This window comes from Meles meles, chromosome 6 (assembly GCF_922984935.1).
Source record: "Meles meles chromosome 6, mMelMel3.1 paternal haplotype, whole genome shotgun sequence".
In the NCBI taxonomy this organism is placed as follows: Eukaryota; Metazoa; Chordata; class Mammalia; order Carnivora; family Mustelidae; genus Meles; species Meles meles.
Genome location: NC_060071.1, coordinates 141,742,183 through 141,757,254, shown reverse-complemented (window position 1 = coordinate 141,757,254; position 15,072 = coordinate 141,742,183). Strand labels below are relative to the sequence as shown.

At 55.2% G+C, this 15,072-nt stretch overlaps 1 protein-coding gene across 1 annotated transcript; it reads right to left on the bottom strand.

Moving 5' to 3' along the window:
* Positions 1–3,094: 3,094 nt before the first annotated feature.
* SERPINA5 (serpin family A member 5) lies at positions 3,095–13,383 on the bottom strand. The gene is made up of 5 exons (XM_046010061.1): positions 13,289–13,383; positions 6,919–7,551; positions 5,290–5,560; positions 4,780–4,927; positions 3,095–4,155 (listed from the first exon to the last, which is right to left on the bottom strand). The coding sequence occupies exons 2-5, from the start codon at positions 7,532–7,534 to the stop codon at positions 3,967–3,969; spliced, it is 1,224 nt and encodes a 407-aa protein (XP_045866017.1). The 5' UTR covers positions 7,535–7,551; positions 13,289–13,383; the 3' UTR covers positions 3,095–3,966.
* Between the last annotated feature and the right edge of the window lie 1,689 nt (positions 13,384–15,072).

The window sequence follows — 15,072 nt, the reverse complement described above, 5'->3', positions numbered from 1 at the left end:
TGGAGACCCCCCTTCGGTCACAGGCTTCTGGTCTGTGCCCTGCCACAGGAAGGAGCAAGGGGGCTCTCTGCGGTGTCTTTCCCAAGGTCAGGAATCCTATTGATGGTGGCTCTGCCTCATGATCTACCCACCTCCTCCTCCTACACCAGCTTGGCTGGGTACCACTTAGTAAACATGATGGGCGCCAGTGTCCTTCCCTCCCTGGGCTCTGTTTATAGAAGCGAGGTGCCCCGTCGAGCTCACTCGCCACAGCTCTTGTCATCAACAGACATGAGTCATACTCTACTTCTCCCTTTTATTCCTTGTTAGTTTTTTTTATTTATTTATTTATTTATTTTGACAGAGAGAGAGGTCACAACTAGGCAGAGAGGCAGGCAGAGAGAGAGGAGGAAGCAGGCTCCCCACGGAGCAGAGAGCCCGATGTGGGGCTCGATCCCAGGACCCTGAGACCATGACCCGAGCTGAAGGCAGAGGCCTAAACCACTGAGCCACCCAGGTGCCCCTCCTTGTTAGTTTTTATTTCACTGTCTCTCCAGGCGAGATCGTAGCTTCACCGGAGCAAGGATTTGGGGGATTTCCTTCCTTTATCTCCAGCACCCGGGACAGTTCCAGACACAGAGTGGGCGTTTCGCCCTCGCCGCAGTTTGTACTCCTGGTTCATCTGTTGGGCTAGCTGGTTGTGGCCAGAGCCCCTGTCTGCCGGACTGCCCTTGTACCTTTGTATGACTTCCAGGCCTGAGGCCACATCGCTGGCCCCCAAACAATGGCCCTTGTCCGAAAGAATGTAAATAAGCAAGAGTGGGCAGGGCTTGCTCGCTGGGGTGTGAAGTGTTTCCTCTTGGAGTCCAAGGTCTTTTTCCTGGCTCAGGTCTCTGCAGAAGAGGCAGGGGGCAGGAGTCCTCAGCCCTAGCCTTGTCCTCTGAGTTCTGGAGGTGGTGGGTTTGCTAGGGGAGGTCCTGAGAGTCCATGTGGTCAGAGAGGGAAATGAAAGTGGGTTCCCAAGAACAAGATGGGGGTTGGCAACAGCAGCAGGAACTCAAAGGGAGTTTGAGTTGTGTCCCCCTCCCCATGCATCTGTTGAAGCCTTAACCCCCAGCACCTCAGGACGACACTGTATTTGAAGACAGAGCCTTTAAAGAGGTGATTTAGTTAAAATAAGGTCAGTAGTGTGGGCTCTGGTCTAGTCGGACCAGGGGAGAGTGGGAGACCGAAAAGGAGGTTAACACCCCGAGAGACGCCATGTGAGGGCAGAAAGAGAGGAGACCATCTGGGAGCCCAGCCAAGGAGAGGGCCCTCGGGACGACCCAACCCCGCGGACGCCTGGGTCTCAGACTCCAGCCTCCAGGACTGTGACACCACACAGTTTCTGCTGTTAAGCTGCCCTGTTACGGGATAGGACGGACAAGGTCAAGGGGAGAAAGGGCCGGTGGGGTGCTGGGGGAGCAGGGGCACATGGGTGTGAGCGAGCACCCCCTACAGGGCTGAGTGGAGGTGTCTGCTCGCATGCCAGTGGGAGAGTGAGGGACACACTCAAGGGCGCTCAGGGTGTGATGCGGACCACCAAACCACCCTAATATTGGGAGGAAAGAGAACAGACAAATGCCAGCCTCGTGTTCAGGGTCCCTGTCCCAGACGGCGACGCAGGCACCTCCTCCCCTTTGCTCCCTTTCACACCCCCTGTCCTGGCCCGGAACAAGGTCTCCATGGTTCCCACACACACCAGCTCACTCAACACCATTCTCCAGTCCTTCCCTCTTCTAGAGTGCCGTCCTTGTTCCCAAACCTGCTGTCTGTGGAAGGCTTACTTACTCCTTAGACCAGCTGGGTACCATCTTTTCCAAGAAAGCTTTCCTGATCTCTCCCTCTCTCTCCCCCAGGGGCTATATCATTTCGTTCACCCCAGGATTGTGTGACAATTGAGTTACATGGCCTGCGATGACAACCAGCAAGGAGCTTCCGTGTGTGACATGAGGCGTCATGGAACTCAGCCTACCCTCACACCCGGTAGCTGTTTTGTGGCCACGTGACCATGTGACCACGGGCCCAGTGACCTTCAGACAACGCTGGACCTTGGTCTGACACACAGCACACCGACCGGACCTCCCCTTGACCTTGGGCCGGCTGAGCAAACAGTAAGAGAAAGATCTAGGCATTTCGCAAGGGAAAGGCACACAGTTGCCGATCTGACCCCACGAGGAGGCCCAATCCTGGAACGCTGACCTGAGCAGAAATCCCAGACGCAGACGAGCTGTCCAGGTCCGGTTGTAGCCATCTGCCTGGCCATACGCCAACACAGGCACCATCCGGGTCCCAAAGCCTGAGCCTCTCCTTGACCTCAGTCTCTGGGCAGGCACTTACGTCCCCTCTGTGAGACGGGTACACTGACAGACTGTGTTAAGGGATTCGGGAGATGACAGATGCAAAGTGTCCCCAGAGGGCTGGCCCAAAGTAGGTGTTCAGGACTTCGGGGTGTGGCCAAAGCATGGGGTTCTGGCATTGTTTGGTCTAGGGGTTATTCTTGGGCAACACAGTGCAGACTCTGGGATCAGAGTGGTAGAGGCAGCCTCATGGGGGTAGGGGGCAAGCTGAGGGGCAAGCACTCAGATTTAAGGGGGCAGCTAATTAGGGGACAATGTGAGTGAAGGACTCGTTCACTCCTTCATTGATATTTTAAAGTGTCCCGTTCATTTGATAGACGAGGACCTGTCTGTGGAGGCTTTCATAAAAGAGGAGAGAGGATGAGCTTACCTGCATCCCAGGGGAGCAGATGACTGAGAGGCCCCTGACCCAGGCTTCTGGGACATAGTCATGTCTTCCCTGCAGCAGAGCACAGGGTTGAAAATATGCGTCTGGGGTGCCACACTCCCAGGGTCAAATCCTGCCTCCACCCCTTAGAAGCCACATGACTGGGTAAGCAGCCTGCTCTTTGCAAGCCTTGCCTTCTCTATCTGTAAAATGGGGAGAACTCTGGTACCCGCCTCAGGGCTGATAAATGCAGCCATCCAGGTAAAGCTCCTAGCACCAAGCCTGGCACGTGGAAAGCTATTGATGTCGCCATTCCCAGTGTTATTTCCGTAAGGACAATGACACCCAGTGTTTGCAACATGCTGTATTGTTATTGTGGACACTAAAATTCACAGTTAGTCATCAACGTCTTCAGTAGATATGGTAGTATTTGCAACGGGCCTCTGGACATCCCCCCAGCTGACGCCAGGAGGTTGTTACTGAAACCACACGATGGCTCGATGCTGTGATGGACCATGTGCACCCTGCTGTCCACTTGCTTTTCTTCAAGGACAAGTAGTGCTGGAATATCTTAAAATCTACCGTGACTGGCAGGGAACACCCAGCTTCCTTACCTAACATCAAGGAGCCTTCAGCCCTTCCCCTGATCCTTCATGGTATGCATGGGGGAAATAGAGGTCCAGAGAGGGGCAGAATTATCCAAATGTCCCCCAGCTGGTTAGCTGCGACAGAAGCCCCATTCCAGACTCTCATTTCAGTGTTCTCTCCACACCATGATGAACTGATGGTTGGGATGGTTGGCAAGATAAGGGATCAGCCTGGAAATACATTTCTTGGTAGAAGTATCTACCAGAACAAGCCTCCTACAGAGCTCTGTGTCACTGGGATGGAGGTCAGGGGCCTGGATTCTGGGCTTCTCTCTAACACTAACATGCTGTGTGACCTTGGGAAAGTCAGCTAACCTCTCTGGGCCTCAGCGCTAGACTCCACTGAGGAAGGGTAAAGGCAAGACCAAATGCTCCTGAAGGATCTTCAAGGTGCCCACGTTGTGCAGTTGTGTGAGAAGAAGCAACCATTAGTATATCAACGCTGTGACTATTATTACTTGTAAAAGCCTCATTAGTCCACGAAACCTGTGTCAGTCACCAGCTCCCAGCAGACAGATGCCACGGTGTGCCTTCATCTTCCACCACCTGTGACCTTCCAGGAGACACACCCACCTCAGGGGTGGGTCACTTTGCCAACGAAGAGGATATTCGTGGAGTTCTCCACAATGACCATCAAAAAGGGCCTATTGAATACGACCCTTGGGGAGCTCATCGGGGCCGACTTGAACATGAAGATGGCCTCTGTGGCTGCAGCCGCTTTGGTCCCCGACTCGTCCACCTCCACCACGGCCTTGTGTACCATCTGCAGAGGAGACATCAGGAGTCACTGAGCCACCAGGGGCTGGGAGATGTCATCCCAGGAGACAGCAGAGCTTCTGCCTGTGACATCCCTGTCCAAGTCTCTGTGCCACCAAGCAAGTAGCTAATGACACAGCTGTGTGGCTACCATGTGCGGGGATCTGTGCCGGGAGAGGACTGACTGCGCCTGTACTATCCATTGAACTCTCATGGCATCCCACAGCAAGGCTGCGACCCTCCAATTTTATAGAGAGGAAGGTGGCACAGAGAGGTCAAGTAATTGTTGGAGGTCACACAGCTAGCGAGTGAAGGAGCTGGCACCTAATTCTTAGTTTTGATTGCTGAATGAGAGCTTCTCCAGAGACACGGAGCTGGATGTGTTTTCCCATGGCGCATAGGATAAGACACAAAGTGAGATTTTTTTGCTTCTTGAGGGAAAAGAGGAGAGTGAGAGAGAGAGGAAGAGAATGTAGAATGTGGAATGGAATGGAGTGGAATAGAATGAAAGGAGCAGAGTGGAGTGGGGTAGAATAGAATAGAAGAATAGCATGGCATGGCATAGCATAGCAGAGGAGTAGAAAAGAACAGAAACCTCTGAAAGCAGGGGCTCAGGAGCTCCCGAGCTCACCTCAGACACCTGGATGCTGGAGTGGTTGGTGATGCCAGTCAAGTCAGCATGGCTGGTGAAGACATCATTGATGCCCAGCATGGGGAGGACCTTCTCCAGCCGATAGGAGCCCTCGATGGAGAACTTGGGAAGGTAAAGCTCAAGCTGCCTGGGAAGAGGACAGGAACGTTCTGAGACTCTTCCCAGAGCATTGGCTCCCCGAGCTCATATCCTTGCTCTCTCACCTCGGCTTCGTAAGCATCCCCCAGCCCCTCATCTAGAGCCAACTCCACTCTGGTCTTGGACCTGGGCTGTCCCAGAGGTCCCTGCCTACTCTCATGGCTCCATCAGGAAAGCGGGTGGGTGTCCAGCCATACTCCCTTCGGCTGGGCCAGGGCCTGGGGCCCGGAACCTCATGTGATGGATCCGGGCTTGGAGGCCACTCCTGGGCTGGCTGAGACCTTCCCACCATGACTGTGTCTCCCCAGAGGTGAGCAGGACCAGACTGGCTGCATGTCACCTGTGGAATACCTCTTTGTGAACATCCTGAGCCACTTCCTCAGTGTTTTCTCATTCAGTCCGTTCTCCAGCTGTCCCATCCTGCCCTCGCTGGGGAGAATGAAGAAAGCGGTGGCATTCCCTTGGTAGGGGACACCCACCACCTTGCAGGAGAGGTTTCGGTCCAGGAAATAGTAATAATGGTTTTCCCCTTTCATCATGGGCACCTGCACCACGGTCTCTGAGGTCACATGGAAGTCCTGCTTTCGGGTGTTTTTGTGGTCGAAACTTGTCCTCCACTTAGCTAAATATCAAAATGGGAAAGACAATAGAAATTCTCAGCTGCAAACGAATAGTGTCAAGACAGTAAAGCCATCAAGCAGAGCTCGTCCACCCCAGCAGAGTCTCCTCGGGGGCAGGGACCGCGGAACTCCTGGAATAGGAAGGCGAGTCTTTTTATAACTTTGGGGATGTGCCCGAACTTTCTATGGGCCTTTTCCTCTGACGGACCAAGCAAGGAGGATGCTTTTCATGTCTTTGGAGGCCCTCAACCTCCAAATGGAGTTGGATTCCCTACTGTTTACTCAAGGTCAAACACCCTCAGGAAAAGGGTCAACAATACAGACGAGGGACAGATCAACACTACACCTGGGGAATTATTCTGTTTTTCACTCTTTTCCCACTTTTGGATTTTGATCTATGTTTGGGAGAGAGGTTTGTAAGGTTCCTGGACACACAGGATTCTTGTTACGGAGAAGCCCTCCGTTTGCCTTGCTGCTCCGTCTGATTCCTGCCGCGTCTCTACATCCACGAGATACAAGTAGTTCTTTCCATCTAATTAGTAGTCATCAGATTTGGAATCCACCCCAGGGCCCCTCATAGGCTATGTCACAGTTGTCCCCTGCAGCCTGGTGTCCTAGAGAGAGCTCTGCCCGGGGGACAAGAAATCGTGGATTCCAAGCTGGATGTTTGCTCGTCTTCTGTGCTCCTAGGAAGGGGAAGGAGTTAACAAGCTAACTATCTTCCTCTTTCCTCCTTCCTTCCCCTCCCTGCCTTTACCCACTCCTGCCTTCCCACCCTCGGCCAGACCCCATACGGGCACCGAGGGGCTCAGCATCTAGAAGGAGAAGCAGACATGAGAGCCGAGGTGAGTAGGGGTAGCCACAAGAAACACCAGGGGGATGAAGATGGAGGGATCATCTGTCGCGAGAGAGGGGGAGAGGACTCTCCAGAGGGCACAGGGGCTTGTCAAGGCGTTTCTCGCTGAGGGAACAGCCCCTAGGAGGGCACGGGAGCAAGGATGGGGGGTAAGGGAAGGCCCTCCAAGGTCTCTCTTAGACCCGCAATCCTGCCCCGAGTGGTTGTACGGCGGCCGTGGCGGTCTCGTGCTTTAGATCCAGCGTGGAAGCTGTGACTCCAGAGCCCACGGAGAGGACCCAGCTCTTCCCTGGTGGGGGAGACAGCAGCCGGGGGTCACTGACATCCCTTTACGCCCTCAGAAGATACCTGTCTTACCCTGGGCTGCTTGTTGCCCTCACTCTGTCAACTAGCCCCAGAAGGGACTAAATCCACTCCCACTCCTTGATGCGTGTGGGAATTGGGTGCTCTTTTGACTAAAGCAGCAGAAAGGAGAACGTTCAGGCTGGCGCGCAAGGGTCTTACCTTTAAAGAAGATGTAATTCACCATAATCATGACCTCCGTGCTATCCAGGTCCTTCGCCAAGTCCACAATCTTGCCTTGAGTTTGCTTTGCCACGTAATCATTGATCTGCTTCTGGGCCCCTGCGGGGTCCGCAAAGTCAGTGGGGAAGGTGTCCGCCAGGTACAGCGTCTTCATGGCACTCAGGAATGTGTCCTGGATGTGCACCTCGGGGCTGATGAACAGGGCGTTGCCGAGACTCAGCTGGATGTCCTCCCTGGGCTGGACAAACTCCCGCAGCAGCTGGTGGAAGGTGTTGTGGAGCTCCTCCTCCGAGCCCTCCTGGGGACGGACGCCCAGGCCTTCCAGGATCTGCTCCTTCGTGTGGGATCGCGCCCCCAGGGACAGCATGGCCAGGGTGGTGGAGATGCTCAGAGGGGAGAAGAAGATGTTCTGGTCAGGGGCGGCCGTAGCCAGGGCTCTGTAGAGGTCAAAGGCAAAGTCCCTGCTGGCAGGGGCCTCGGTGCTGAGCACGGGTAGCTCCTTGGCTCTCTTCTTCGTCTCCCGAGAGTGGGGGCGGAGCAGGCTGGCTCCCGAAGGGGTGAGGAGCATCAGGCCCAGGAGGAGGCAGAACTGCATCGTGGCCGCTCCTCGTTTTGAAAGGTAGGTGGGAAGGGGTCCTCTGGGAGGGTGCACTGAGGGAGGGAAGTGCGTCAGGCGCAGGTCCCAGAGACGTGACCCCCTGAGTGGCGGAACCTAAGGGAGATGATGAGCCTGTGCGGTGGGGAAAGAGGTTTTGAGGAGAGCACGGGGGCTCGAGGACCGAGATTCGGGGGACTTGGGCATCTAAGGGTCGGAAAGGGAGAAGGCAGAGCGTGCAGACCTGAGGTGAGGGCTGGCCCCCCGCGGGCAAGAGTCCTCTCGTCCACATCAGGGCACGTGCTATGGGGGATGGGGTGGGGGAGGGCAGGGCTCTCCTTCTTCTGCCTGATCAGCATCTCCGAGGTTGCCAGGGAATGAGAAGCCTGTTTCCCAAGTGGCCTCTGACTGTCACTTCGACCCCTGGGGACAGAATTTGCAAGGCCTGGTGGCCCTTTTATGAACTCAGACCAGCTACCCACCCCATGGGCCCCTCGGACTGCTGGTCTACCCTTGTTTACTCAGCAAATACATACTGCGTCTCTCCCACATGGCAGGCAGGGTGCCGGGCTCCAGAGACTCATTGGTGAACAGGCAGATGCCAGCTGGTTCTTTCTTCCTCTCCCCTGGGGGGCTATGCTAGGACCCCAGGGCCATCCTCAAGCCTCATCAGAGGTGCACGCCTCCCCCGCCACCCCAGGAGGAAATTCTGCCCCCTTAATGTAAACACTCCAACTTCCCTCCTATTCTGTGAGGTCTTAATTGTGTCCCCCAGACTCCTATGTTGAGGTCTCAACCCCTAGTCCCTCAGAATGTGACTATATTTGGAGACAAGGTCTTTAAAAAGTCATGAAGTCAAAATGAGGTCTTCCGGGGGGTCTTGAGCCAATCTGGCCGGTGTCCCTGTGAGAAGAGATTAGGACCCAGACACAGACACAGCGGAGACCCTGTGGGGACCCAGGGAGGAGACCAGCATCTGGGAGTCGAGGAAACAGCTTTGCCAAAACCTTGAGCCGAGATCAATTTTCTATTCTGTGATGCTTTGTCACGGCGGCCTGAGCCAAGACGCCTCCTCCTCCTCCCATCCCAACTAGGTGGGCCCTGGGGGGTCTTCAGCCCCTCTTCTCCTTCGTTCTTCCCAGCCACCTCCCTAGACCCCTCCTCTCCAACCAGAATCCTTCCTGTGCCCAGGCCTACAAAGTCCCATGTGCTCCTGGTCCCCCTGTGATCAGCCTAGACTCTGCAGTTCGGCCTCCTGGGTTCAAAGCTCGGCCCGGCTACTTCCTACTAGTGCAGTTTGGGGCAAGTCCGTCATGCCCCATGCCCTGTCCCCAACCTGTTTGTATAGTGGAGTTGACGCTGTGCCTGGGCCAGAGCGTGGCCGGGGGCTTTAAGGGCTCAGCATAGGGCAAGCATTGCAGTTGGGCCTGGCGCAGACCTGGTGCACAGAAGGGTCAGCTATGGCTGTTGCAGCTTCGGGGTCAAAGCCCCACCGAGATCCCCCAGTGTAGCTGTGGGGTACACGCTGTCCCCGCACCCTTGCTCTCATGGGGGGGGGGCCGGGGGGGCCTGGAAAGCTCTTGATGGTGAGAACTTCCCCTCAACTGGGTCTTCTTCTCCCACGGACACCATGTCATCAGGTCCCTGGCCTCAGGGTCCTGCCAGAGTCACATGACCCCCCCCAACCCCAACGCCAAAGGACCCCAAACAGCTGCATTGGACATCGCATGCAAAGTGGCCCACTTTGGATGGGGGGATGCCAGCGACCTTGGGGGTCAGGCAGACCTGGGCTGCAGTCCTGTCTTTGAGCAAAATCGAATGACCTGAGCAGGCCACACCCACGCACCCTGGCCTCCACGTTGCACCTGAGCGCACAAAGGAGGCTCATCTAGAATGTTCTGTCTGCAGACACAACGGCCCCCCAGAGCCCCACACAGCAGCTTCCGCAGTTATGGAGGCTCCTCGTACCTGCCTCCGTGGGCCTCACACCCACCGGCAGAGGCAGGTTCTACTGGCACTATTCTACAGAGGCGTCCTCTGAAGCTCAGAGAGGCCAAGCCACTGGCTGGTGGGGGCCCAGCTTGGGCTCAGACCCAGTTCTGACACTGTGATAATGTGATAATGTGATGTGCCCTAAACCGCTGCGCCATGTGGCTTCCCTGGATCCCCGGCCCTCCTTCCGTGCGACAGCCCCCAGTCTTGGTGTCCCCCACCCCGGCAGCCAGCACCGTAGCTGCGAATCTGCAGATGATTCAGCAACAGGGTCCGGGCTTCCCAGGCTGACACCCCCTTTCTGTGTGCACCCTGAGAGTGCGGGTCTTTAAAGGACGTGGTGGGGTGGTTTAATCTCTGTGTCCTTTGAACTTGCTAATTTTACAGCACAGTATGGTCCCTCCCGCAGCGTGTCAGGGCATTGGGGTAGCAGACAGAGCTGAGCAAACATTCAGCTCCACGCCCCTGCCCCCGTGATCACAGATGAACTCCCAGCTGATAATTCTTTAAAAGAAATGCTTTCAAGGAAGAGTTGCAGACACCAGGGAGTGTCCTGCTTGGATGGAGCCCAGGGCTCAGGCTGGAGAGAGAGTTCTGGCCTCCTGTCCCTGCAGCTGCCTGGTGGCCTTGGGCCAGTCCCTGTCCCTCTCCAGGCCACACTGTGTTCATAAACAACTCATAACTCATAAACAACTCAAGGTCTGTCATGTGCTGTGGCCAGTAACCTTTCTCCCCACCAGTTCCCACACCCAGGACCCCACCAAACAGCAGATGGGCCACAGTCACTTTTCTGGCGCCAACCCCCCCCCCCCCGAGTCTTCCTGGACAGCTGAGTCTCTGTGGAGGGGACCCCAGCTTCATCCACTCTCTCCTGGGCTGCAGGCTTGGGACCTAGAACTCTCACTCCATTTGGGCCCCCTCTATCTCTTATGAAAGCCAGACACTCTACAGACATTACGACATTGAACCACCCACGAGAGTCAGCATCATGAAGACCGTTTCACAGATGGATAAACTGAGGTTGAACAGCTTGTCCCAGCTAATGTGTGATGGAACCAGGATTGAAATCCAGGTTCCCGTGACTGGTGTACACACTGCCGCTTGTCTTCCTTTCGTGGTTCTGAGACATGACACCTCGTTCCTCCTCTCCTGTAGCTCCTGGGGAGGGTCCCCAGGTCTCACTCAAGCTGTTCACCTGTACGAGCTCATTTATCCTCCTCCACAGCAACTCGGAGTTGGTATCGTCATCACGGTACAGAGGAGGAAACAGAGGGTCAGAGAGATCGCTTCTGAGAAAATGGGGCCTCAGGGAGCTCGGTTCAGGTTTCCCAGGTTCCCAGCCTGTGCCTTCACACCCCTAGTCTCTGGTGAAAATATGCAGCTTTGACAGAGTTTTTGTGCCAATTTGAAGCTGGGGCGAGTCTGCTCCAGGCCCTGGGAGCCTGGTCCTTGGGAGATGGGCTCTCAGCCAGGAGACTGGAGCCTGGCCCGGCTGACCCTCTCTCTAGGCCCCTGATTCCAGCGTTTCTGCAGATGGGCCCTCACGGGTCTGAGGGAGGAGAGAAGATCATTCAGGCTCCTCTGGCATCCCAGGCCAAGGTGACGTGAGCCGGCTGGTGCAGGCAGGTGAGGCAGGCACGGAGGCAATCCTCCCACTGATCCTCACTACCCATGGACTCAGAATCTGCTTCATTTATTCCAAATGTTGGGCAACAAAGTTCTACCGGGTCAACTTTGGACTCAGCTGGGGAGGCGGGTGGCGGAGGTCTGTCCACTGATTGCAAAAGGAGAAGTGAGCCTTGGGACACAGGCAGAGAGGGAAAGACAAAATCCCAGTTTCCTCGATCCTAAAGATCTGGGAGAGCTTCCTGGCAGCAGTGACTCAGGGAACTTTCTTAACCTTCCTCCCCACCTCCAGACCATCAGTGAGCTTTGTGGGTTTCTAGCTCCAGAGCAGTTCTGACATCTGCCTGCCTCTCCCCATTTCCCCTGCCCTGTCCTCCAGAGGCCCTGTCACCTTTCACCCACCCGCTCCCCTTCTCCTCCTGCCCCCAGAGCCATTCTGAAGGCATCTCCCTCGGCCACCCACCCGAGGTGACAGCACCCCGCCACCTAAGAAGGTTATTGCCGCCCCCAAGTTGTTGGGGGGCAGGACCGGCTTCTCCCTGGGCCTCGGGCCCCCGCTTGAATCCCACTGCTGGTGATCCCTTGCCCACACCTGGCCCTGCGTTGTTATGCTCTGTAATGGCCCCTTGATTGTCTCGCTGCTCTGCTGTGATGTAAGTGCGAGCCCACATGGGTTTGCTGGGGCCTTCCAGAATTCTGGCCTCTCTCCCCAACAAGAACATATGCTCCCAACAGAGACGACAGGCACCAAGCCTGCTCTCCCTGTGAGATTTGCAGTCAACGGCTGGAGATTTTTGCAGTCAAATGCTCTACCACTGAGCTATACCCCCTCAGACCCCTTTTTGGAATGAATGAACGAGTGAATGAATGCCTTCTCTGTGGCTCAGGGGTTTTAGATCCCATGCTGGACATGCAGAGCCAGGCCGGGCTCCCAGGACTTGCCAGCTCCTGTCCTGCTGCCTGGCCTCCATTTCCCTTTTCTTTCTTAAAAACGATTTTATTGAGGTCTGACTGACATACCAAAAGCCATACATTTTTCCCATGTACACCCGCGAAACCACCACCACCAACAATACACCCCTCACCTCCCGGCCTCCTCTGCCCTCCGCCCTATTCTTCACGCGACAGCTTCTTGATCTGTGACCAAGGATGTTGGCCAGGGGAGAACGCCCCCTTCTATTGTATTTTTTGCCAAGGGCCCCAGCCTTAGGAAAACTGAACAGTACACTTATTTTATGTTGACATTTTGCTTATTTAACAAAATGCCTGAGCTGCCTGGGTGGTTCAGTCGGTTTAAGTGTCTGCCTTCAGCTCAGGTCATGATCACAGAGTCCTGGGATCAAGCCCCGCATCGGGCTCCCTGCTCAGAGGGGAGCCTGCTTCTTCCTCTCCCTCTGCCTGTCCCCGCTGCTTGTGCACACACACTCTCTCTCAATAAACAAGTAAAAGTTTTAAAAACAAAACAAATAAACAAACAGAAACCAAATCGCCACACAGCATCTGGAGCTCGAGCTGCCAACCCCCAGGCCGGGCAGCCCTCACTCAGAAACGGAAATGTTCTGGGCCTCCTCCTGATTTCTCAAGGTCTGAGATTGCAGGCACAGAAAACAACACAGAAGCGCTCTGGGTTACAGAGCCCAGCCTTGTGGACCAGACGCTTCGTCCCCACAACCTTACTTTGGGGTTTCTGCGCCTCCCAACTGATCTTTGTCGCGGGGACTATCCCATGCCTTGTGGGGGGACGACTCGCTGGATGCCAGCACAGCCCTGTCTCCAGCTGCACCAAGTACAAATGTCTCCAGCTACTGCCAGATGGGCCCCGGGGATAAAGTCCCTTCTGGGTGCCAGCTAGCACGTACTGAATCTTCGAAGCCGCTGTGCGTCTTGCCTATAAGGACACTGAGGTGCAGCCAGGTGGAGGGTCGTGCCCAAGTTCACACAGCCAGGGGTGGGGTTGGGGGACGCTGCTGCTTCCGGGTTCCTTCCCCATCACCGCAGAGAGTTTTCCTGGTCGCTCTGGGACAACACCAGAGCTTCGAAGCCCCCCAGATCCCATAACCCAAGTCCTGTCTTCACTGTTCCCCACACACCCTCAAGCCCATGGACCCCTGTCCATCCTCAGTAGCCTGTACTTACTCTGTCCCACAGCCAAGTGTGCACGCAGTGGAGGTCACGGTCCCTCGTGCTCAGTGAGAAGCCGAGTGTTGGGACTGGAACCAGCATTTGCCACTGACCTTGGTTGGGCCCTGACTCCACCCCCCCTTGGCCCTGCCCTGTCCTGTCCTGCAGGCTTCTAGCCAACGCACGGGCTGCTGGCATAACCACCCGAGCTCTGACCCAGGCCACCAGCTCACTGCCCTGGCACCGCGAGCCCCACACAGACCCCTGTTTGCTTGCAACGGCACAGGTCCCCCAGGTTGGGCACCGGCAGCTGACATTCCAGACACAGAGAAAGGGACACCCTCTGGCCGGCCTCCCTTTCTCCAGGTTGATTCCACATCTCCTGCAGCCACTTGGCTATACATCCGGGCGAGTGCGGTGTGAGCCCAAGATCTCCGCAGCCCTGTGTGCTTGCTGGATTCATTTACCAGTGAGAGTCTTGTGGAAACCAGAGGGACTGCATGTCACCGCAGCTGGATGAAGGGACCGTTGTTTCCAGTCCCTTGGCTGTGCACATAACTTAATTGAGGCTCAGAAAGATGGAGGGACTTTTCAGAGTCATGCAGCAATGGCCAAGTGCCCAGATCACCAATTTCAAGGTCAGGGCTCCTTACCTGTATCTAGGATTTTGGTAGGCTCATCTGGACTCCCCTTTCCAACCTTGAAATGGGGGCTCTGGAACTCAGCCCCATGATTCCAAGAGCATTTCCAAGATGCTGGTGCAAGGTGCTGGCTCAACCCTTGTCTCATTCCCAAGGCCCCCATGCCCCGGTATTAGGTGACCTGTGTGTGGCCATGACCCAGATGTTATGTGGGTGAGCTGGGGTGTGAAGTTGGCAGAGGAGACAGGGGGCTGGACATGCCCAGGGGAAGCAGTCTTAGTGTTTGGCAAACAGGGTTCCTCTACCGCCTCTAAGACCAGGAGGAGACTGAACTCAGCATTAGTCTAGAGCATAACACAGTCACTACCAGACATCGAGCACTTGCTTTGTGCTCACTGTCCTCCCAATGCCCAGGAAGGTGGGTACTAGTATACCCATCAAATCAGTGAGCAGGCTGAAGCAGAGAGAAGTTAGGTAATCAGCCCAAAGTCACACAGCTAATGAAGAGAAGCATTAGCAAGAAGAAAGCTAGGTCTTTTCTGTACATTGGGCTATGTGACATTGCAAAAGTCCATTCCTTCAGAACCTAGAGATCCCCAAACTATGCTCTGTAGGGTGGAAATCGTATTACACACCTGTGCGGGGTGGATAATCTTCCCCCCAAAGATAGCCAGTCCTAATGCCCAGGATCTGTGAATCTTCCCTTATATGAGAAAAGGGACTTTGCAGATGGGACAAAGGTAAGGATCTTGAAGTGGGGGGACTAAGCACAGATTACCCAAGTAGGTCTTAAACATAATCACAGGGGTCCTTCTAAGTGAAGGCCATGGGGAGCCCGAATCCGAAGAAGCAGAGTGATCATGGAAGCAGGAGAAGACCATGCGATGCGGGCATGCTGAGGAGGTGTGATGGGCAAGGGTCTCCAGAATGAAGCCCTGCTAACTCTTGATGTTGACCCAGCAAGACCTGTTTTGGACTTTGGACCCTTAGGAATTGCAGGAGAATAAATGTGTGTTGTTTTTAGTCACTAAGTTTGTATTAATTGTTATAGCAGGAACAGGAAACGAGTGCAATAGTCCCCAAATGGGTATTGGATATAAATGGATACTGGGAAGATGGGACTGACCAAGATAGGAAGGACTTCTCCAGCTCTGTGTG